Source organism: Equus quagga, chromosome 11, assembly GCF_021613505.1.
Source record: "Equus quagga isolate Etosha38 chromosome 11, UCLA_HA_Equagga_1.0, whole genome shotgun sequence".
Taxonomy (NCBI): Eukaryota; Metazoa; Chordata; class Mammalia; order Perissodactyla; family Equidae; genus Equus; species Equus quagga.
The window spans coordinates 3,307,632-3,330,618 of NC_060277.1; the positions used below are offsets into that span (position 1 = coordinate 3,307,632).

The 22,987-nt window shown below is 46.3% G+C and overlaps 1 protein-coding gene and 1 long non-coding RNA gene across 2 annotated transcripts; one reads left to right on the plus strand and one right to left on the minus strand.

Moving 5' to 3' along the window:
* Nucleotides 1–282: 282 nt before the first annotated feature.
* On the minus strand, nt 283–7,027 carry LOC124246650 (spindlin-1-like). The gene is made up of 2 exons (XM_046675048.1): nt 5,823–7,027; nt 283–1,000 (listed from the first exon to the last, which is right to left on the minus strand). The coding sequence occupies exon 1, from the start codon at nt 7,025–7,027 to the stop codon at nt 5,864–5,866; it is 1,164 nt and encodes a 387-aa protein (XP_046531004.1). The 3' UTR covers nt 283–1,000; nt 5,823–5,863.
* Nucleotides 7,028–7,055: 28 nt separating this feature from the next.
* Nucleotides 7,056–22,756, plus strand: LOC124246480 (uncharacterized). The gene is made up of 3 exons (XR_006890502.1): nt 7,056–8,060; nt 11,511–11,663; nt 22,312–22,756. It is a non-coding gene; the product is annotated as an uncharacterized LOC124246480 (long non-coding RNA).
* The last annotated feature ends 231 nt before the right edge of the window (nt 22,757–22,987 follow it).

A 22,987-nucleotide genomic window follows, 5' to 3' on the forward strand; every position in this document is an offset into this window, starting at 1 on the left:
GTGGTAAGCCCTCAACATGTATTTGTTGAATGAATGAAAGATGGAAATGAAGAAAGTAAAGAAGAAAAGGAGGAACAGAAGGGAAGGATGGGAGGAAAGGAAAAAGAGAAGGAAAAGAAAACAGGGAGGAGGAGAGGGAGGAGTGGAAGGAGGAGAGGGAAGAGGAGGAGAGGGAGGGAGGAAGAGTGGGAGGAAGGCAGGGAAGGGGGGGGGGGGGAGAGAGGGGGAGGGAGGGGTGGAAGGAGCCCAGTGAGCTTGTAGCAACTCTAACCACCAGTGACATCTGGCAGATCCTGAGATGATTCGACTGCTTTCCATCTCTCTTAGAAATAAGGTACAGAACAGTTTCTGACAGACTGGCTTATTTTATTAGCTCGTATTTCATCCTATTTTGGCTCCGACAATAAGTGGAAAGGCGACCCAGCGGCTGGTATGGGGCAGCGAGGGTGGGTCTGGACTGCGTGGCGCGGGCGTCCAGCGGCGACAGCTCGAGAGCTGCTGGTTCACGAGGCAGAGGGAGCAGGGAGGGTTTGGGAACAAGTCCATATTCAGAGTCAAAAACTCCAGGAAACCCAAACCCATGGTTTTACTAGATTCAGGTCTAGAATGAGAATTATCGCCCTAAGTGGAAGCGGAGCACGTAGGGAGGCCGGGACGGGGAGGCGGCCTCCTTCTGACTCCAGCGTGAACCGCGGCTCCTCTTTCTTAGGATGCATCTAACCCAGAGGCCAGTCTCGAAGGCCCTGTGTTTCACTCCCGTGATTTCCCGCAGACCCAGTCCCTCCACGCGCAGTGGGACCTCACTTGACGTGAAAGCCATCGAAACTCATCTGCCCTGTGTCCCGCTCAGAACCTTGATGGTTGACTAAACGAACTCATCGGACGTGATCATTCTTACCTTCGAGGACGTGTCAGAGGTTTAACACAGGCCTCCTGGGAACAAGATGCTTTAGCTCGGGCATGAGTCTCTGCTGCCGGTGGAGACTTCTGGCTTCATGTCCTGTCGAGGAAGGTGGGTTTGAATCACTTCCGTCCTCCCTTTGGTCGCCTGCCACGCATCCCACCCGGGCAGCCTGATGTTCTTGCAAACGTGTGAAGAGGTTGTACGAGAAAGGCACTCATTTGGCAAATGAGACGGAGGCCCTGCTGGGCGCCAGGCACCGGGCTGCCAGGGCCTGAGGCACCAAGACCATGGGAAGGTGGGGCTGGCCCTTAGGGAAGAAACAGGCAAGGGTTTGGTGATGACACAATGAGCGAGCCCTGAGTGCTGGGAGCAGTGCAGCAGGCAGGGAGAGAAGGGGGTAGGCGTCAGGGTGGATGGACAGGGAACCGCAGCAAATGATGCCACCCAGGGCTGACGGCAGGGGGAGGAAGTCCTCCAGAGCGACTGCTGGTTTTCCTTAGGAAGGCGGGCGGGCAGGATGAAGAGCAGGAGGGAGAGCGGTCGTGGAGGGCACCTTAGCTACACTAAAGCATGTGTGTGTCAGGACATACGAGTGTGCTGGTGGACGGATGAAGGACTTTGAGCCTAAAGAAAGGCAGGCCCCGGGAGACCGCACTGTCACCAAGAAGGAATATAATGCACATTGCAATCTTTTTGTTTGTCTGTCTGCATATAAAGGATTAATTTTAAATACTTTAAGGATAGGATGCCTTGGCCTGGGTTCATGTCCCGCTCAGGGAATCACCCTACCCATCTGTGGTGGCTGTGTGTTGCTGTGATGCTGAAAGCTAGGCCACCTGGATTTCAAATACCAGCAGGGTCACCTGTGGTGGACAGGTTTCAGAGGAACTTCCTGACCAAAAGAGACCAGGAAGAAGGACCTGGCCACTCACTTCTGGAAAAATCGTCCCTGAAAACCCCGTGAACAGCAGCAGAGCACTGTCTGATAGAGGGCAGGAAGGTGAGAGGACAGCAGAGACAGACCGGGCAGGGTTCCCTCTGTGCGCACAGGGTCACGGACTGGGATCCACTCCACAGCACTAACGACAACAAGGATGGGACAGAGTTACAGCATAATGATAAAAATTACTGAATTACCAGATTCATATCGTTTGTACTTCTAAAAGCAGAGAACAGGGAACTGACCACACATTGTTTAAAATAAAATTAAAATAAAAAACAAACTCAAGCTTGAAAGATGAGGTCACTTACCTAATTATTTTTTTTTTCTTTTGAGGAAGATTAGCCCTGAGCTAACATCTGCCAATCCTCCTCTTTTTGCTGAGGAAGACTGGCCCTGAGCTAACACCTGTGCCCCTTTTGCTCTACTTTATATGTGGGATGCCTGCCACAGCATGGCTTGACAAGCGGTGCCATGTCCACACCTGGGATCCAAACCAGCGAACCCCAGGCCACTGAAGGGGAAAGTGCAAACTTAACCGCTGCGCCACCAGGCTTGCCCTTCACTTACCTAATTTTAAGATGCAAACATCAAGACCTCTGAACCATGCACATTGGTTCAAACGGCACTAATGATGGAAAATACAAAAAGCGCAGCATTTCCAAAGAACCACGGACATTTCAATCCTAATTATTTTCTGTTATAATAATTGTTCCTGTTCTGTCTTTGGAGAAGTTTGATTTTTTTTAAGACAATGAGCTGAAAAATGTTTTCAGGCTTTATAATTTGTGACGATCAAAACAGTCTTCTAATGGGTCCGCAGCGTTCAGAGATTTAAGCCCAATGCACTTCGGGGTTTGGTGTGTGAAACAATAAGAGAAATGGGATCTGGTTTAGAAGTAACTGCGATTGTCTTGAGAACTGACGGTCCCCTCAAGCACTGCCTGACAGATACAGCTGAAAAGTCCCCTTCTGTGGGCACGACACTGCTTCACCAGCACATGTGTATCCTACAACCACTAACACCGCACAGTCAGCAAATACACAGAAAGCTGAAAACAAACACAGTCGTCCCCCCTTATCTGTGGGGGGCATGTTCCAAGACCCCCAGCAGATGCCTGAAACTGTGGATAGCACTGAACCCTACATACACTATGTGTTTTCCTATATATACTATGTACTACAGACTATGTGTAATAAAGCTGGCTTTGGGGCCATTATTAACTCAAATACGGGTACCTGGACACAAGCACTGCCGCACCGGACAGCTGCTCTGATAACTGAGACGGTCACTAAGTGACTCATGGGCGGGCAGCGTGTACAGCATGGGTCCACTGGACAAAGGGATGATTAAAGTCCTGGGCAAGACAGGAAGGGATGGCGCAAGACTGCACCATGCTACTCAGAATGGTGTGTAATTTAACACTTACGAATTGCATATTTCTGGAATATTCCATTTCATATTTTCAGATTGAAGTTGAGTAGGGATAACTGAAATCGTGGAAAGGAAAACTGCGGACAAGGGGGGACTACTGTAAAAACAGAGAGAAAACAGGAAACCTAAATATCTCTAACCGGCAATTTTAGTTAGCTACACTGAACACTCAGAATGCAGATGCCACAGGACGGTCTGCTTTGAAGGTTTTCCTCCAAGCGTCTAAGCGGCCAAGACCTGGGGACTGGCTGCACGGAGCAGCTCGCCCCTGGCTGCCCGCGGTGAGACACCCGACACACTGCAGAGAGCGGGGTGCTGTCCTGACACAGGCAAGCGGGGTGACCTCTCACAGCAGGACAAGGCACAGCCTTCCTGAAAGCAAAAACGGGCATTGCGGGACCCTGGTGAAGTGAGGCCTGGAGAGTACACAAAAATTAACTCACAATGGATTAAAGACTTGAATATAAGACCTGAAACCATACAACTCCTGGAAGAAAACATGGGCAGTGTGCCCTCTGACATCAGTCTTAGCATCTTTTTGAATATGTCTCCTCAAGCAAGGGAAACAAAAGAAAAAATAAACAAACGGGACTACATCAAACTAAAAAGCTTCTGCACAGCAAAGGAAATCAGCAACAAAACGAAAAGACAACCTCACAACTGGGAGAAGGTACTTGCACATCTCACATTCGACAAGGGGTTAATATCCAAAATATATAAAGAATTCATACAGCTCAACAATAAAAAAACCCAAACAACCCAATTAAGACATGGGCAGAGGATCTGAATAGACATTTTTCCAAAGAAGATACACAGATGGCCAACAGGCACATGAAAAGGTGTTTGATATCACTAATTATTAGGGAAATGCAAATCAAAACTACAATGAGATATCACCTCATGCCTGTCAGAATGGCTATTATTAAAAAGACAAGAAATAACAAGTGTTGGAGAGGATGTGGAGAAAGGGAGCACCTGTGCACCGTGGACGGGAATGCAAACTGGTGCAGCCACTATGGAAAACAGCACAGAGATTCCTCAAAACTTAAAAATAGAAACACCATATGATCCAGCTATACCACTTCTGGGTATTTATCCAAAGAACATGAAAACACTAATTTGAAAAGATATAGCACCCCTGTGTTCACGTCAGCATTATTCACAGCAGCCAAGATGTGGAAGCAACTCAAGTGCCATCAAAGGATGAATGGATAAAGAAGATGAGGTATGTATACACAATGGAATACTACCCAGCCATAAAAAAGGTGAAATCTTGCCATCTGCGACAACATGGACGGACCTTGAGGGTATTATGCTAAGCAAAATAAGTCAGAAGGAGAAAGACAAATACTGTATGATTTCACTCATATGTGGAAGATAAAAACGACAACAGCGGCCAGCCCCGTGGCCGAGTGGTTAAGTTCACGCACTCTGCTTCCCTCAGCCCGGGGTTTCACTAGTTCGGATCCTGGGCTCGGACATGGCACCACTCGTCAGGCCACGATGAGGCGGCATCCCACGTAGACATAACTAGAAGGACCTACAACTAAAAATTCACAACTATGTGCTGGGGGGATTTGGGGAGAAAAAAGCAGAGAAAACAACAACAAACACAGAGACACAGAGATGGGAAGGGAGAAGGGGGAGGGGAAAGCAGTAAAAAGGCACGTGTGTGCCTTGAAGGATGGCAATTAGTCTCTAGGTGGTGAATACAACGTAATCTACATAGAAGTCAAAATATAATGATGAGCACCTGGTTTATATAATGTTATAAACCAATGTGACCTCGAAAAAGGAAAAAAACACTTACAAAGCTTAGAATTAAAGGCAGTCTTCTACCCAGGTTTCTAACTGTTTTGGAAAGTCCTAATATGGGTCATTAACTGCTCACAGGTGCCTCACGTTTGGACTCCGGGTTTAAGGCCTCCAGACTGAAGAGGCGCTCTCAACTCCTGACTTTCAAAGCCAGCTGCATGTCCCCGTGTGCTTCCTGTGTCCAAACTTAATTTTAAATAAACTGTAGTAACATAGTAAATAGGACTGACCTGCGCCAGGCACTCCCGTGACACGGCAGAAAATTATGTATTTAACCCCCATCCCAACCCCCAAAGGAAGGACTGCCAGTGAAGTGTGCGCGAGTGTACACAGATCCGTGTGTGGATATATATATGTTCACACAGATAAAGACAGGCAGTTACACATCCATCTCTCTCTCTAAATAGGCCATCACCAGAATACCAAACGATGCTTGCACCGTGGAAGCAGAATAAGTGTTAACAGAGAAGGCGAGAATGGATAAGACCCATTACAGTTTTCAAAGACTTTCATTCTAGCTTAACTTTGACCAAACTTGCCTGTAACTCCCCCCCAGACAGACTTCCTTTAAGGGGAAGGAGTTCCTTAACACAAAACGCTTTGTGTTGACATAAATCTGTACTACTCAGAACAAAATTGGCTCTGCGGGCAGAGATGGCGGGCTCACAGGGACCTATAAGCTTTCATTAAACTGGGAAGCAATCAAGTCTTATGTCTACAAATTATACCTTTAATAGTTCCACAAACTTGGCACAGTTGGTGATGACATCTAGGATGTTTTCACCAAATTGTAGACATAGATATGGAAATCATCATCAAACTTGATGAAACACACCGACGGTCTGGCCTCCACCTGGTGGATGACCATGCCAGTCCTCATGGAGCCATCTTCTTTGGCGTATTCCACCTGTTTGCCGACCAGGCTGTCCGTAACTGCTCCTGGTTCCCGGCCTGCTGGAGGCGAGTCCTTGGGCTCCGGCATGATGCGAAGGTCGCCTTCTCTGTAGTCATCTAAGAGCTGGTACATGTACAGGACCGGATCCTTCTCGTAGGTGATGTAAAACCACGTGCTCATGGTGGGGGCGCGCGCCAGGACCGTTCCCCTCCACTGGTCCCGGGCGCCGTCCTCGCCCTCGAAGGTGTGCTTCACGGCCTTGCCCACCATCCTGTCGGCCAGGTGGGCCTCGCCCACGGGAGATGGCGCAACCCTGTCGGCCAGGACTTCCAGCGCCGACACGCGTTCGTCCCTATTGAGCTCCAGTCCGTAGACACAGTCGAACCCGTCGTACTTTATGAGATACAGGGCGGGGTTCACAGGCACCTGGTCCAGGACGGTGCCCCTCCACTGGGTGACCGGGCCGTCCCCCTCCCTCCAGCCGTGCCGGATCCTGCAGCCCACCAGGCTCCGGGGCCGCCGGGCGGGCGTGCGGGGCCCGGCGCCGCGCCGCCTCCGTCTGCGGGCCGCCCTGGTGGCCGGCGCGCCCGCGGGGACACGGCGGCGGGCAATCCCGGCCCGCGGGGCCCGCGTCCTCCGCCCGGGGGTTGCATCTGCCCGCATGGGGGTGAGCGAGCAGCGGGGCTGCCGGGCAGGGGCGGACACTCGGGAGGCCCCGGGGGGAAACTTTCCACGGGTCTCAGCGCTCTCGCTAACCCACCGTCCGAGCGCCTCTTTTACAAGTTCAGCAAGAACTCGCCAAACCGGAGTTTTCCGGCGGGCCCGGCGTCGTCCGCGGCCCCGCCGTCCAGCCCCCCCTGCCGAGCCGGACGGCGCACGCGCACTGCGCCCACCCCAGCCCCGCGCCGCTCTCCCGCCCCCCACCCCCCGCCCTGGCTTCACTGCGCAGGCGCACTGCGCCCACCCCGGGCTCCGTGCAGCGCTCGGAGCTTGGCCCCCGCCCCCGCCTCCTACCTGCGTCCGGGTCTCACGGCGCATGCGCACTTCGCCAGCCGACTGCCGGGGTGGTCGCCTTCCTTGTTGCAGTCTCCACATTTCACTTATTGAAAGGCGGTTCTTGGTTGTGTCCTCGCTCTGCAGAAGGTCCAATATGCAGGGTCGTTGCATTGCACGCTGTTACGACTAAGGGAAGCCGTGCAGATGCGGCCCACAGGACAGCTGAGCACGCAGAGCCCAGACCCGACAGGAAGGGGACAAGTGAGGGAGGCTCCCGGAAGCCCCTCTGCAGTGGGCAGCGCCCGGCGCTGGGCCTGGGCTCGGGACGAATTCACTCACACTGCTCAGTGGCCAGAAAATGATGCTATTGCTGTGTCATCTACCAACAAAACTTGAGCCCACCCTCAGGATTCCTGACCAGACAGTTCCTCGGGGCTGATGGGGATTTGCGAGGTGGTGGGACTGTGCTCAAACATGTCTGCAGCACCGTCAGAACCTCCTCTGGCTCCACTCGACCTTCTCTGGGCCGTGTATCCAGGAGCCCTAACCTTTTTGATGGCCTGCTAGAATTATGCCTCAGTCTAAAAAAGTAGCAGGAAAACTGAGTAGTGGCCGTGCCCCCACTGGATTTGTGTTTGGCTTTGGGCCCTGGAGAAGAAAGGTGGGAGTGTTTCAGTTGTTCTCGGTATGAACTACATAAATGTGAGTCACAGTGGTAAGACTCTCCAAGGGTCTCTCTAGAAACTCGTTCTGAGATTACTTAACGTTAAAGAAGCCAGAGTAAGATGCCCAGGGTCTTGCTCCTTTTTCAGGATCCATAACTTTGGGGAAAGAAAGTAATATATAACTTAGAAGGAATTTATAATAATGATGAGTATTTATAGTTGAATCATTTATGAAAATCCCATGCTTTTGGAACTACTCCATGAAGAGACTTCAGTGATTTCAAAAGTTTGGGAAATCCTCAATACTTTCTTTTCTTTGTGGAGCATCATTGACCTTGGAAGCGTTCTGAGAACTTCTTCAGTAAAGGACCCCGTGGAAGGTGTAAGGCTGAACAAAAATATGTCGAATGGTGAGTATCTCAGTCGTATGCTCTGTGAGTGCATCTGATAATCCTTCTCTTCTATCTCCTCTACGAACCTTTAGTAAAATCAGCAGTACACTTAAATCCTTTGAGGTGAAGAGAGTGTCAGTGTTTTGTAGTGAATATGAAGAATGGCTGGGCATATGGCAAAAGGAATGGCTCATGGCTTTGAGGGATGGCTGACATATGGGTTCCATGGACAACACTGAGTGAAAAGGGGGCTAAATAGAGGTCCCCTGGGAGTTCAGAAGAGGGACACACTGTGCAGGTTTGTGTAGAGCACAGAAGCCTTCCTAGATGGGATGGATAAGTTGACCCTGAAGGGTGCCTGGGAGTTATCAAGTGTTCCAGTTACCATGGCTGTGTAGCAAATCATTGCAAAGCCTCAGGTCTTGAAACAACTGTGTCACTGGGTCCACGCCCCAGAAGGCCAGGAGTGGGACGGTCTTGGCTGGGTACTTCTCACCTGGAGTCTCTCCTGGGTTTGCAGCCGGATGGTGACTGGGCTGTGGTCTCAGGGCTCTGGAGACTAGATGTCCAGATCAGCGTGTTGGCAGGGCCCTGTTCTCTCTAGAAACTCCAGGGAGCCTCCTTCCCGGCCTCTTCCTGGCGGCTGGTGGTTTCTGGCAGTCCTTGGCTTGTGGATGAGCTCATTGGTCTCTGCCTCTGCGATGTGGCCCCTGTGTCTTCACAGGGTCGTTGTCTCCATGTGTGTGTCACTGTGTCAAACTTCCTATAAGGTCACTGGTCATTAGATTAGGGCCCACTCTAAACTAGTATGACTTCATCTTAGCTGGGCCATCTCTGCAGAGACCCTGTTTCCACGTAAGGTCATGTTCACAGGTTCCAGAGGTTAGGACTTGGACGTGTCTTTTTGGGAGACACAATTCAGTCCATAGTAGCTGCTCAGGGCAGAATGTCTAAGGCTCACTTACATGGCCACAGTGGAGGCTGGCTGTCAGCTCGGAGCTCAGCTGGGCGGTTAACCAGAGCGCCTGAGTGTGGGAGTCTGCGAGCAGCTGAACTGCTGATGTGGTGGTGACGCACCCCCCAGCAAACATCCTGAGAACCAGGAGGAGGCTCGTGGCCTTTTCTGGCCTTGCCTCGGAAGTCATATAGCACTGCTTCTGCCATCCTCTGTTGGTTGAAGCAGTCACGAGCCTGCCCAGATCCAAGGAGATGGCATGGGACCACACCTCCCAACAGGCAGAGTGCCAAAGATCTTCAGACGAGCTTGACAGCTGCCACCCCAAGTCAAGGAGAATGGTGCTGCTGTTGGTGGGAAACACCGCTGAGGCCTACGAGAGGGCCAGCCGAGGGCACTTTGCGATTTGGGTGCACGTTTCCAGAATGTTTGCTCAAGGGCTAAGTAGTTTGAAACTTGAAAGAGAATACATAGAAAATGAGACAGATGTGCAATTTTCTGTAAAGATATAGTTAAACTCAGGAAAAATGGCTCCTCCCTCTCTTCTCTCTCTGTCCTTTCCCTCCCTCCCTTCCTTCCATCTTCCTTCCGTCCTTGCTTCCATCTTCCTTCCGCTCTCTCTTCCTTCCATCTTCCTTCTTTCTTTCCATCCTTCCTTCTTTCCATCTTCCTTCCTTCCTTGCTTCCATCTTCCTTCCTGTCTCTATTCCTTCCATCTTACTTCCTTTCATCTTCCTTCCTTCCTTGCTTCCATCTTCCTTTCTCTCTCTCTTCCTTCCATCTTGCTTTCTTCCATCTTCCTTCCTTCCTTCCCCTTCCTTCCCCCCTTCTTTCTTTCACCTCCCTTCCTCCCTTTTACTTTGGAATCTTTGGAATAATGCATGTAGTAGAAGCATTAACATTTCCTTTTCATAATACAGAATCAACTTTAGGCACCATATATGTGTCCAGCCATGATCCTTACTTATAATACAAATAAATAGTATCTTAATTTGTGAATTAATAAATTGATATTCTCTACTATGTATTATAGCACCAAACAAACGTGCCTATTTTACAGTTAGGCCAATCTAATCATAGGCTAGTTATGTTGCTTCAGTTTAAATAACAAAACTATATAGAAAAATCAAAGAAGGATACACATCAAATATTAAGGGTCGTTTAAATTTCATGTAATTTTCACCTGTCATGAAACCCTCTTTTGATTTTTTCCAACCACTTAAAAGTGGAAAATTCATTCTTGTGTCACAGGCTCTACCGAAATGGGTGGTGGGCCAGCTTTGGGCCAGGGCTGTAGTCTGTGGACCTGCTCTAAGAGCAGGATGAGAAGTGAATGTTTTCCCTAAGAGCAGTAGGTGTGTGTTGAAGGATTTTAAGGGAGTGTGGAGAGGTGCTGGTGACATCATTTCATTCATCCTTTGATGGACTTACTTTGGAGGCTGTAAGTGTAGGGGTCGTGAATAAAAAAGGAGAGGCCTATTAGGAGGCTGCAGCAGTGGTCCAGAGGGAAGATGGTGAGCTGGACAAGGGTGGCTGTCAAATCTGTGGACACCTGCCTCTGTGCCTAAGAGAACTCATGAGGGTTCAGATCCCACGGTGTGGTGAGCCAGGCCCTGCGCTGGGACCTTCCGTCCATCTCCTCTTTATTTGAAGCCAAGTGCAAACCTCCACCTTCCAGCTTTAAAGATGCCTGAAATTCTTGCCATTCTAGTCTCCTTTTTCAGAAACAGTGTTGTCCCCAGAAAGCTCCTGTCACCTGGGAGATTGATATACTTGCAAATTGGAAGAATCAAATTGCTTGTGATTTCTAATTTGTCAAATAATTTGCCTCTAATACTTGAAAGTAGAAAGCATGGACTGAAAGAAAGGAACCAAGAATGATGCATTTTGACCAGAGCAAAAATGTCCTTCTGTGAGGAAGCTATGATGTAGGTGGTGCAGGGAAAAAGAAAGAAATATTAACTCTTCTGGGCTGAACTGTTTTCCCTCCCTCTCCCATATTCACATGTTGGGGTCCTAACAGCCTAGCACCCCAGAATGTGGCTGTATTTGGAGATGGAGTCTTTACAGAGGTGATTAAGTTTTAATGAGGTCATTAGGGTGGGCCCTAAACCAGTGTGACTGGTGCTCTTATAAGAAGAGGAGATTAGGACATTGATGGGCACAGAAGGATGACCATGTGAGGACACAGGGAGAAGGCAGCCGTCTGCAAGCCAAGGAGAGAGGCCTCAGAAGAAACCAGCCCTGCTGACACCTTGATTGGGGACTTCCTGCATCCAGAACTGTGAGGACAAACATTTGTGTTGTTTAAGCCCCCACTGTGCGATCCTTTCTTATGGCAGCTCTCACGAACTAATGCAGTCACCAAAGGCCTGAGTGGAAGTGTTGCTTATTATGTAGGGGTTCTACGGGCCACATTTGATTGCTATTATAATTTTACTGTTATCAGTGCTAGGACATTGAGACAACTTTTATAGTCTTAAAATGCATTTTTTTAATCTCTGTGCCTGTAGGAGGAAAGCGAAGGCTGGAAGGCCTCTTCCGTGAGTGCTGCGGAGAGCTGGCCTGAAGCAAGGACCCTTGACGTGGTCAGGCAGAGTGATCCAGAGTCGACTGGCTCTGCAAAATTGCTGGACTGACACTGCTCTTCCGTGTCTAAAAGAAAGGTATGTCTTAGTTTCATTTCCCCTGTTCAAGATGATTCCACATTTATACCATTCTTCTGTTCTGCACTTTTAAATCTATATGGCTCTTCTAAGTAAAACATGAAAAATGCTTTGCCATGTGAGTTCTGTTTGAAATTATAGTCACTGCAGGCTGCCTCCTCCAAATTCCTTCTTTCTCTCTCACAGTCCTCCTTTTCATCAAAATACAAAAAAAAATCTTTTAAGTTTTTCAGAACATATGACTGTATGGCTGGAAGATTCAATTCCCTGCCTGTCCCTGGGGCTCCATGGAGGTAGAAGAAGGAATGTAGGATGAAGGGAAAGGAGAGCCTTGGAGCCCGGCCGGGCTGCTCTCCTCTGCCTCCGTTCCCCAGCTCTGTTCTCTGCCCTGGCACGCCCTGCTCTGCGCCCTGGGAGCTGACCTCAACAGGCTGCGTCCCCTGTGCTCTTGCCCTCTGCCTTCTGGTGGGCCTGGCCAAGGTGGGGCACTAGTAAGGAGGGAGGGAAGCACGTGGAGAGGGCTGGGTGTTTATCTGCCCCTGCTTCTGCGTGCCTTGCCACAGCTCTGGAAGTTTCTCTACCTGTGGCTAGAGCTCCTGTGGATTGGCTTCAAGAAGAGCATCCCCTCCCTTTGCCTCTTCTGGCTAGGAGTAGTAATAGCGACTGTTTTCTCGGTTGCTAGTCCTGGGTGCTTCACCATTCCTTGATATTTCTTTCAACTCTGTCCACTGTGCTGCAAATAGTCTTCTCATTAAACTGTTCTCCATTAAACCTTTGAGTATGCCAGTGCTGGGACCCTGACTGATGCAGACTCATGGCTTACAGGACATTTGCTCTGTTATATTAGCTCCCTAAAGCAGGATCATGTATTCTGGCAAACTTTGGTATCCTTTCTCCTTCTGTGTGCGTTGTGGAGAGGCACTATAGTATGGGTCCCCTCGCTGATCTCTGAGTGACCTCTGCAGGTTTTTAATCCTTCATGGATATGCATTCTTGTGGTTTTCACCAGGCACGTGCAAGCTGGGCCAGGAAGGAGTGGGCTGAAGTTCCCTGTGTGAAGTAGTAACAGATGTATATATGTCCAGTGGTGTGCTGGTAAATGCTTAAGGACCAGCTCTCTCGGAGTGGGAGGGGAAGCCCTGATTTGTGGCATTTGCCGTTTTCTGTGGTGTAAATGTTTCCACCACAGCTGATTTCAAATCACCAGTGTGGCATCATTGAACATAAGTTGGGAAGAGTTGCTACCTAACCATCAGTTCTTGCAAGCTGGTGCAGGCTGGCTGCAGCACCTGCTGTTTATATCCAGCTACAGGCAGACTGGGATGAACATATTTATGTTACAGTGGGAATTTAATAAGCTAAAACATTATAGTAAAGCCGTTTGTCGGGAAAGTCATTGTGAGACAAAATGAGGGTATTAGTTGGCAGGTGAGCATCCATGAGTCAGCAGGTGGGCATCAATAGGAAGCACAGGTGTGTTTGTGTTCTCAGTGGAGGGCACAGCTGTTGCTCGATCATTCCAGATTTCAGATGCAAGTTGAAGGCAGCCTCATGGTTCTAGGATCTAGGACATTGTCACAGTCTCTAAACTATTGAATGTGCTGGCTTATTATTGCACATAAAGCTTCCGTTATCGCTTGAGGGTTTGCTTTTCTCCTTTCTCAATCAGTTTTATGTCTAATTAGCAATGTGAGGTGGGGGTAAAATGATCTGAAAATGGTAGAACAACCAACATGGTTTCATTTGATGTTCTCTGAATATATTCCTGAAATGTGACCAAAATTATACAACCAAATCTTATAACCTACTAGTGTGGGCCATGATGAAAATATAAATAGGTTCCAAAAGTGTTTGGAGAAATTCTGGGATGAAAGGAGTACTCTGGGTTATTACGGAAAATGAGTTAAATTTCAGGTTAGTACCAAATCTCTTGAAATGGAGTAAGTGCTGGCCAGGATCCCTGAATGTTATATCGTTAAATGAAACTGTCAAAAATCCAGTGGAGACTGGAGAGAACATTGGGAATTTATTCCAATATTTTTTAGCTTATGTGCAAATTGAGTTTCTGCAATTACATGTTATTTTGAATCCATTATTAGAACTCGGGGGAGTTCTTAGGGTGGGGTCCTAGGAACAGTCAGCCGTCTATGCAGCAGTACGGAAGCGTCTTGTCTGTGATAATTTAAAAACAGTAATTAAACTGACTCTAGGCGAGCCTGCTTTTTAGCATCACCATGTACTAGCAGTTCTAAACAATGTCAGTGATGAAATGCTCCTTGAAAGAAGTCTGTTGTTGAAGTTCTAAGCAATTTTGGTGGTTTCTACTAAGTTTTAATTATATAGCTATATTATATATAGTATGTAAATATTAGCTCCAAATTTGTATGCATTTATTACTTGTCCTTTAATAAACATCATATTCTACACAGAAGTTAATTTGGAGACTTCCAAACTATCTCGTTGGCCCCAGCGCATGTGGATTTAGCTACAAACGCTTGTTTGTAGACTGAGTTCAAAATGGTTTGGGGTTGTTCCAGCTCACTTCTGACAAAGTGTGTGTCTCCAGCCCCTGGGGTCCTGCGTACTCCTGCATTTGAGGAGTAGATTTGAAGTAAACACTGATGTGCAGAGGTTATAAAGAGGGAAGAGCTGCACTTGAGTTATTTTAGTTCTTCATTCTTCATTACCACTGTTTTCATTTGTGTTTAAATTAGAAACGATGAAACACATTAGCTCCAGGGTGTCATATTTTTGTTTGGTTAGTACAAGTTTAATCCCTACACAATATGGTTTACTGAATTTAACTAATACCTTTAAAATAGAATTTTATTCTTTGTTTTAATTGTTAATTATTTTAAAACTAAAAAAAAAAACGAAGAAAATAAAGAATTATATTAGTGGTATGATTTATAAGTCAGCTAAATTCTAACTTTTGGGGATGTTTCAGCTTTATTAAAATCAGTTATTAATTTTTATTGGCGTGATTATATATGCAGAATTCAATAAGAAAATTTTAACTGTCTTAGTATCTATTATTCTTATTTTGTTTCATATTTTTACTAAAAGTAATTTTGTCGTATAGAAGAGGCGAGTGAGGGGGCCGACTCCGTTGCCAAGTGGTTAAGTTTGCGCACTCCGCTGGGGCGGCCCAGGGTTCGGATCCTGGGTGCGGACATGGCACCGCTCATCAGGCCACGTTGAGGCAGCGTCCCACATCCCACAACTAGAAGGACCTGCAACTAAGATATACAACTGTGTACAGGGGGGTTTGGGGAGATAAAGCAGAAAAAAATAAAAGAAGATTGGCAACAGTTGTTAGCCCAGGTGCCAATCTTTAACAAAAAAAAAAAAAGAGGAGAGTGGAAAATGCTATGTTCTGAGAGTTAAGTACACCAGGTCTGCACACTAGGTAACTAGGCTCCGTAAATGCGAGAGATTTGGAGAAGTTATATAGTCACCCCCGTGATGCCTCCCTTGTTACTATAATGTTCTATACATTCTTTAAAAGAAAATCATCCACAGAAAGCATTAAGATCCCACTCTAAAGATGCCCGTACAATAGAAATGACATCTGCCCCCAGGAGCCTGTGGGGGAAGAGGCTCGAGCACACCTGAGCTCCCTCTCCCTCACAGGGGTCGCCGCAGACTCAGAGCTGAATGTCCCTTGAAGGTTGTAAACCCAAGGCTGCACCGTCAGAGGCTAAGAGAGGAAGAAGCGTGTGTGCCTTACAGAGGATAAGCCCCTTACAGAGTGATGATGCTGTGGGCTGTGAGCTCCGTGTTAATGAGCCCACAGTATATAACAAACAAGGCACCTTTAAACAGATACTCACATAAAACGAGGTTGTATACTGACTGGTTAATGAACACAGGACCCGAGGCTCACAGGAACCTCACCCTCTACACCCGGTGTTTCTCCTTAGGTGCGATACTTTGGGGTTTGCGGCTTCACTGTTCACGGTGACTTTGTAGAACATACTATCAAGAATTATGAGAGTTGATGGATATGCCTGCACATGTGTATATATGTGACTGTATGTAAAATCTGTGTGTGTGTGCCGTCACCAGACATGGATCCTAACCTGCTTCTCTTGCTCTACTTAAAAACCAAGCTTTTATGTTTGACCTAATTCTCTTGTCTTCTGGCAAGTTGCTGGTGTCCCTTCATCTAACACCACGGGGCCTTGAGCTCACGCAGTTTTCAGCTGTGTTCCAGGAAGAAGCTCTAAGTGACAACCATGCTGAACCCAGCCGCTCTGAAACGGCCCAGACCGACCCAGGCCACAACCACAAGACTGGCACCTGTGCAGACAGGCAGAGGGTCGCACTAAAGTAACCTGCTCTCATTGACATCGTAAATTCCCCTCCTCTGGGAGAGCTGAAGCAGCCATTTTTAGATCATGCGATGCAAGTAGAAGCATAATTTCCACCCACACATGTGCAAGCTTGCGCCCACCTCTACATGCCGCAGATAAAATTTCTGCTTTGTGAGACATCTGCTTCTGGTGCAGTTTGATTTGACTACCAAGAAGGGACCCATGTTTGGTCTGGTAACAAATTGGCCACCCAGAGGGGACATCTGTCCTTCTGAGGCTCTGTTCTTCCAACCTTCCAGGTTTCCAATGGATGAGCAGTGGGCAGCAGAAGCTCTTCCCGGGGTAACCTGTTCACACGAGTGGAGGTTGGGGGAGTGAGCCCCAGGGGAAGGGCTTCCTTCTTGGTGTTGGCGCTATTAGATTGGCATCAGTGCCCCATTAGGAGACCCAAGGCCTCACTGAGCATTTTGCTCAAAGGATCTCTCTGCTGAGGTAGGTGATGCCAGCCCCACGGCACCACTGTAAGAGTTATTCTTTTAGGTTGTCTCACGGAGTCAGGCTGCCTAAACCTTGGGTTTGAGGCTGCCCTAGCCCTGGGTTCGAGTCCCAGGGTTCTCCTGTTGGAGCCTGGCCTCAGTGTTCGAGTCCCCATCTAGAGGTGGCCTGGCTGCCCTTCTGGAGGGATTGCCCAGCCTGCCACTCCGGAAGAGCTGATGCTCGGTTCTGGCAGAACAGGAGCCATCCCTGTTGACGAGTCACTGGGCAGGGAGGGCCTGAGCTCCAAGATCTGCTCTCTCACAGTCAGGACTTGAGGCCCAAGACCTGTGAGAGCTTGAAGCCCTTCTGGGGGCCCTTTTGTGTTTTGTGTCTGACGGAGGAGCTGGTCTCTCTGAAGTTACAGGGTCTGAGTCTTATCTCGTGTCTGTGGTGAAAGACAGGGTTAAGATTCTGCTGAGTCCTAACTGTTGAGCCTTCTGTAATAAAGTGGCTGGGGACACCCAGCAGATTATCTTGCTGTCTCTGTTTCCTTAACCACCTGGCTTCTGGGTCTCTGAGATCTCTCGGTTCCTCAGTTTCTTTACCAGTGCTCCCTGGGGAAAACTCAGTACCTGCCATCCTTCTTTTTCTCATGCTTCCTGCCAGGGAATTCCCATCGACCCCTCCGCTCCCAGATTAGGTCTTCCTGGGGTCACTTAGTCTCCCTAGTCATCCACCCTCGAGAGGTCGCCTTTGCTTTTGGTGGTGGAAGAACCGAGGCTCAGAACTTGAGAAAGCATCCTTGGTGAGTGACAAGATTTGTGCACGAGGGTGCCAAGGTACTCGCCCTCCGTCTGCTCGGTCTGATTTTTTTTTGCTGGATGTTGGATCTGTCAGTTTTTTGCTTTTGTCCTTGCGCTAACCTTTTCCAGCAGGACTGCCAGAAAGGACAGACTGTGTCTAAGATGACTACATCTCTTTTGCCCACGATTTTTTACATTTTATCGTGGGGATTGTGAGAGCATATAAATCCACCCTTCAGACAGTGTCAATTAAACATGCTGAAAGAGAGTTCACTTTAAAATGGCCAAAATGGGGCCATTTCAGTTTACATGTGCAGTTGGAAAAAGGTGGCTATAAAAAATTAAACAAACAATGGGGAGCCTGCTTTAATTTCTGAGAATCCTGTCCTGCCTCTTTAAGAAAAAATAAACAACCATGCTATCAAAATGAAACCAAATCTGCTATTTCTCCGTCCTCTCTCGCTGAGCTCCCCAACTTCAACTCCCTCAGAAATCCCTGATCTAAAATTAAACAAGTGGAAATAAGTAAACGTTTGAGATGTTTTAAAATTGTAATGGCCGCTTTGGGAGACCTTTGTTTCAGATGAGTCCATCTTAAAAAAGAGAGGATTTGAAACCTCTCAGTGGAATGCATTCTTTGATAAGTATACAGAAACTTCTAAAAGATAACATGACTTATAAACAGCTGTCAAAAAGATCCTTGCGACAAAAAGAAAAAAGAAAATCTTCAGCCACCTGAACAGTCACAATTTGGATTCAGTATTCTTCTCAGTTTTGTGCATGAGACGTGGCTGAAATTTGAAAGCTCTCTGTTTATGATTTTCTCCATGTCTGTGATATGTGTCCAGATGACATAATTTTTAAAGAGAGCTCTATTTAATTGACTTAAAATAAGTGCTTATATAAATTATTTCTAAATGTGATAAAAACTAGTCCAGATGTCTTTCAAGTTAACGTGATGTAAAATGATTTTTGGTAAATAAAAACTTGTTTACATTTATTAGTGTAATTAAAATAAGCATGTCCTCAGAGTTATCATCATAGGATATAAGGTAAACACACAGCCTTTATGAGTCACATGAACTCATGTTATCTCTGTTACAAAATTTGTCAACTAAAATAATAACTAATTTTGTCTGATATTCATAAAGTTTTCATAGGCAGTCTAAATAATTGTTGAAAACAGGTAAACTAAATAGATGTAAAAAGGTAGATGTAAAAAGGTAAAAGCTTCTGAGAGAACTTCTTTTGTTTTGAGGAAGATTAGTTCTAAACTAATATCTGCCGCCAGTCCTCCTCTTTTTTCTGAGGAAGACTGGCCCTGAGCTCACATCTGTGCCCATCTTCCTCTACTTTATACGTGGGACGCTTGCCACAGCATGGCTTGCCAAGTGGTGCCATGTCCACACCCGGGATCCGAACTGGCAAACCATGGGCCACCAAAGTGGAACGTGTGAACTTAATCGCTGTGCCACCGGGCTGGCCCCAAAAGTTTCTGAGGGAACTTTTTCACAATAATTTTATATTCTAATATGTGTACTTAAAATAACTTAAAATGATGGCTAACTGCTTTGATGCCACATAAAATTTTTGTGAGTAATCTAGACATGATTGTTAAAAACAAATGTTTAAATGTAAGTGAGATAAGAGTTTATGGATAAACTTTTAACAACAGTTATATTTTTTAACTATGTATGTTTAAAATAACTTCCAAACTCTCTTTGGTAATTTAAAACTTTGAAGTTTTGCTTGCTTAAATTAAATGGTAATTCATAAAATATCTAAATCATTTCCAAGTAAGATAAAATATCAGATATAACTTTATCTGCTTTTGGCTTCTTATTACAAAAAACTAAAAGATGTTTAGGTCTATTAGTAAACATGTCCTAATTTTGTTAAAATTTTGCTTGGAAGTAACATGTTTCCAGAAATTATAAAAAATATTTATAAATTTGCTAAGCCACAGAATGCTGATGTAAAAGACAGTTTATGATTGCTTACTTCTTAGTTTTCACTAGAAGTTAAGGTCTGTAGGGGTTAAAATTCTGATTAATATATGTGCTTAAAGCTACTAAGAGTTAATAGAGGAAACATCTTTATAGTCAAGGAAAGTAAGATGTGTGTTTTCAGTAAAGGAGATGTAAAGACTACAGATATTTTATTTGTTTTGTTAAGAAGATAAAGATGTCCTAAAGTACTATTAAAAAAAACAGAAAGACATGGGACAAATTCTAAATGTAAAAGGTAAGTGACAGAAAGTTTGTGGGGGTAAAACCCTAAAGGGTTTAGTCCATGGTCAAGTTGGCTAAGATTAAAACAAATTCTCTCTCCTAAACAGATAAGCTTCTTGAAGTCTGCTCTTGACAAAGAGATTACGAAAGGTTTTTCTTCCTTTTTGCATGTCTACCTAAAAGACAAAAATCTACATTTTGTTATAATAATTTCCTGTGCCCAAGGAGGCTGCGGTCTCTCTATTAGGGTTTTATTTTTTAAACTGTTTCACACTCTCTGTTTGCCTTTGACGTTTTCTGCTGGCACCTTGATTAAATGGATAACTAATAGTGTTTTAAAACCTTCTGTTATTTTTTAACTAATTTCCCTAAGGTTCAAATCCTAAGTAAAATTATTCTTTTTAGAAGTTTCCAATGAGGCCCTGAGACTTCTCACAAAATTTGTTCTGTCTTATAGAGAGAGAGAGATTAAACTAGTTAGGCTTATTTGGTGTGTTAAATTACATGAAAAACATTATCAAATAAATAATGATAAACCTTGTTAGGTTATTTCATTTGAGTAAATGTTATTAATATAAGTAGTTCTCGATACCTATTTCATGTCTTAAATTGCTCCAAGTATCTGTAGAAAACTCCAAAAATTGGTAATAGGGCCTGATACAGTTTTGCACAGTTAGTGGAAACGACCTTCAGGGTATTTAACAACTGAGATATGATAGAAGACATAAAAGATGACAAAAGATGCAGAGGTAAGCTAGCTTCCTCACAGGGGCCCCCAGTCTTCTCAAGGTACCCTGAGGGAGAAGAAGGAGATGCCACGGGTGAGTGACCCCAGCCCCCCATCATGGGACCAAAAGGCCACTAGCAAAGTTGGGGTCTAATCAGTGTGCATACTGCAGATGAGGAGTGCATTAAATGTGGAATTGTCTGAACCAACCCCAGAGAGGGCCGGGTTCGGACAGGACCAAGCCCTGGCAGCTTCCCGTGAGTACAGATGAGATGTGATGGGGCCATGGGGCTCCCCGGTTGGCTCCGGGCAACCAGATCCTCATCTCCCCTGGGAGCCCCGGGTGACCTTAGCAGTGGGAGGAGAGCCTATTAAACTTTTACTTGATACTGGAGCCACATCCTCGGTGTTAAATATCCAGGAGGGAGACCTTTCTTTAAAAAAAAAAAAAGACATAAAAGGGGTGTCAGGAAGAGAAGAAATAAAACGTTTCTGGAGCCCTTGAGCTACGAAACAGGGTCAAAAATATTAAGACGCTCTTGTCCACATGTGCCAGAGTGCCCTGTCCCCTCCTTGGGAGGGACATGTTATCAGATTTGTGGCCTTAATAACCAGGGACGAGAAGGAATAGAAATCTAAGGTCCAGAGATCAGGGAGTCGTGCTCATGACCTTATACGAGATGCGCCAGCACATGAAGAGGAAGAAATTCTCCAAAACATTTTAAACCGAGTTAACCCAGAGGCATGGGCACAAGGACAGGTGGGACGAGCGGCCAGTGCTGTACCTGTAAGAGTGGAATTAAAACAAACAGACTTCTGGCCTCAGGTTAAACAAGACCCCCTAAAGCCAGAAGCCGTAACAGGAATCCTTCCTGTAATTTACTAACTTTTAAAACAATGATTAATCAGGCCATGTAAGATGCTTGTGCAACACTCCCATTTTACCCATTAAAAAGCCAGGAAGAGGGGAGTACAGATTTGTTCAAGACCTTAGGGCTGTCAATGAAGCGGTCCATGACATACATCTTGTACCTGATCCTTGTACTGTGCTGCTAATCTCCCTGGGACAGTGTGTTTTATACGGTGCTAGATTGAAAAGATGCTTTCTTTTGCATCCCATTGGACCCTGAGTCCCAAAAGATTTTTGCCTTTGAATGGGAGGGCCCAGACTCTCACCAGAAACAACAGTACTGCTGGAGTGTCTTACATAAAGGATTTAAAAACTCCCCTATGGTGTTGGGGAAATCCTGGGCCAAGGTTCAAGGGAATTAAAATTAAAACAAAACACTGTGTTACAGTATGTGGATGACATCCTGGTAGCTAGTCCTTTTAAGAAAATCTCGGATGAGAACACTATAACCATGTTAAACCTCCTATCCAGTAAGGGATGTAAACTGTCTAGGGGAAAAACACTGATGGATAAAGAGACTATAAAGTATTTGGGGTTCATTATTTCCAAAGGGCAGAGCAGCCTTCATCAAGAGAGGAAAATGATATTGCAACTTGCTCCGCCAAGAATGTGTAGACAGCTACAAGCATTCTTGGGAGTGGCTGACTTCTGCCACCTGTGGATCCCCAATTTTGGGTTAATTGCTGAGCCTCTCTGTGACAAATTACAGGGGCCAGCACCTGCGCTGGCCTGACCACACCTGAGCAAACCATTTGACTTGCATATTCATGAAAGACAAGAAGTAGCTCTAAGAGCATGAACCCAAATGTTGGGACCCCTACAGAAAATGATAACCCGTTTCTCAAAGCAGCTGGACACCGTGGCAAAAGATGGTCCCCATGGTTGAGAGCTCTGGCTGCCACCTGCAGGATATGAACAACTTAAAGCCTGCCTGGTGACCCATAGACTTTCCTTAGACTAGTGGCAGAAAAATTCTGCCTCTCTAGTGGCCCCTCTGACAACGCCCATGCTCAGCAGGAAGTAGTTACAGAAGATGGACCTCTGCCCCCTGCCCCTCAGGAATGAGGAACAGGGTAAAACTAGAGGTGGGGTTTTGTCACCAGACATGGACCCTCACCTGCTTCTCTTGCCCTACTGAAAAACTTAGCTTTTATGTTTGACTTAATTCTCTTGTCTTCTTGAAGGCGTGGGTGTCCCTTCATCTAACACCTCGGGTCCTTGAGCTTATGCGGTTTTCAGCTATGTTCCAGGAAGAAGCACTAAGTGACAACCACGCTGGACCCAGCTGCTCTGAAACAGCCCAGATCAGCCCAGACCACAACTGCAAGACTGGCACCTATACAGACAGGCAGAGGCGTGTACCAAAGTAGCCTGCCTTCATTAATATCGTAACTTCCCCTCCTCTGGGAGAGGTGAAACAGCCATTTTTAGGTCATGTGATGTATGTAGAAGCATGATTTCCAACCACTCATGCAAACTTATGCCCACCTCTACGTGCAATGATGAAACTTCCCCTTTGAATATTCATTCCCCACCCCAAATAAAGATACCCACTGCCCTGTGCTCGGGGGGCCATAGTTTTGTGGAATTATTCCCTGTGGTCTCCATTTCTTTGCTGCATGCTGCAAATAAAAAGTAGACTTTGTGGGACAACTACTTCTGGTGCAGGTCAATTTAATTCCCAAGAAGGGACCCGTGTTTGATCCTGTAATGTGTCTACAGAAATCTGTGGGGTGTATGGAACAAGGTCATTACTTTGCAAGTCTGCCATGCACATTATGCCGAGGCAAGTAAGGACTGACTCTAGCAGGTGATTTGTAATGTCACTGAAGTGAGGGGGGATTCTAGTGCAAAACACGT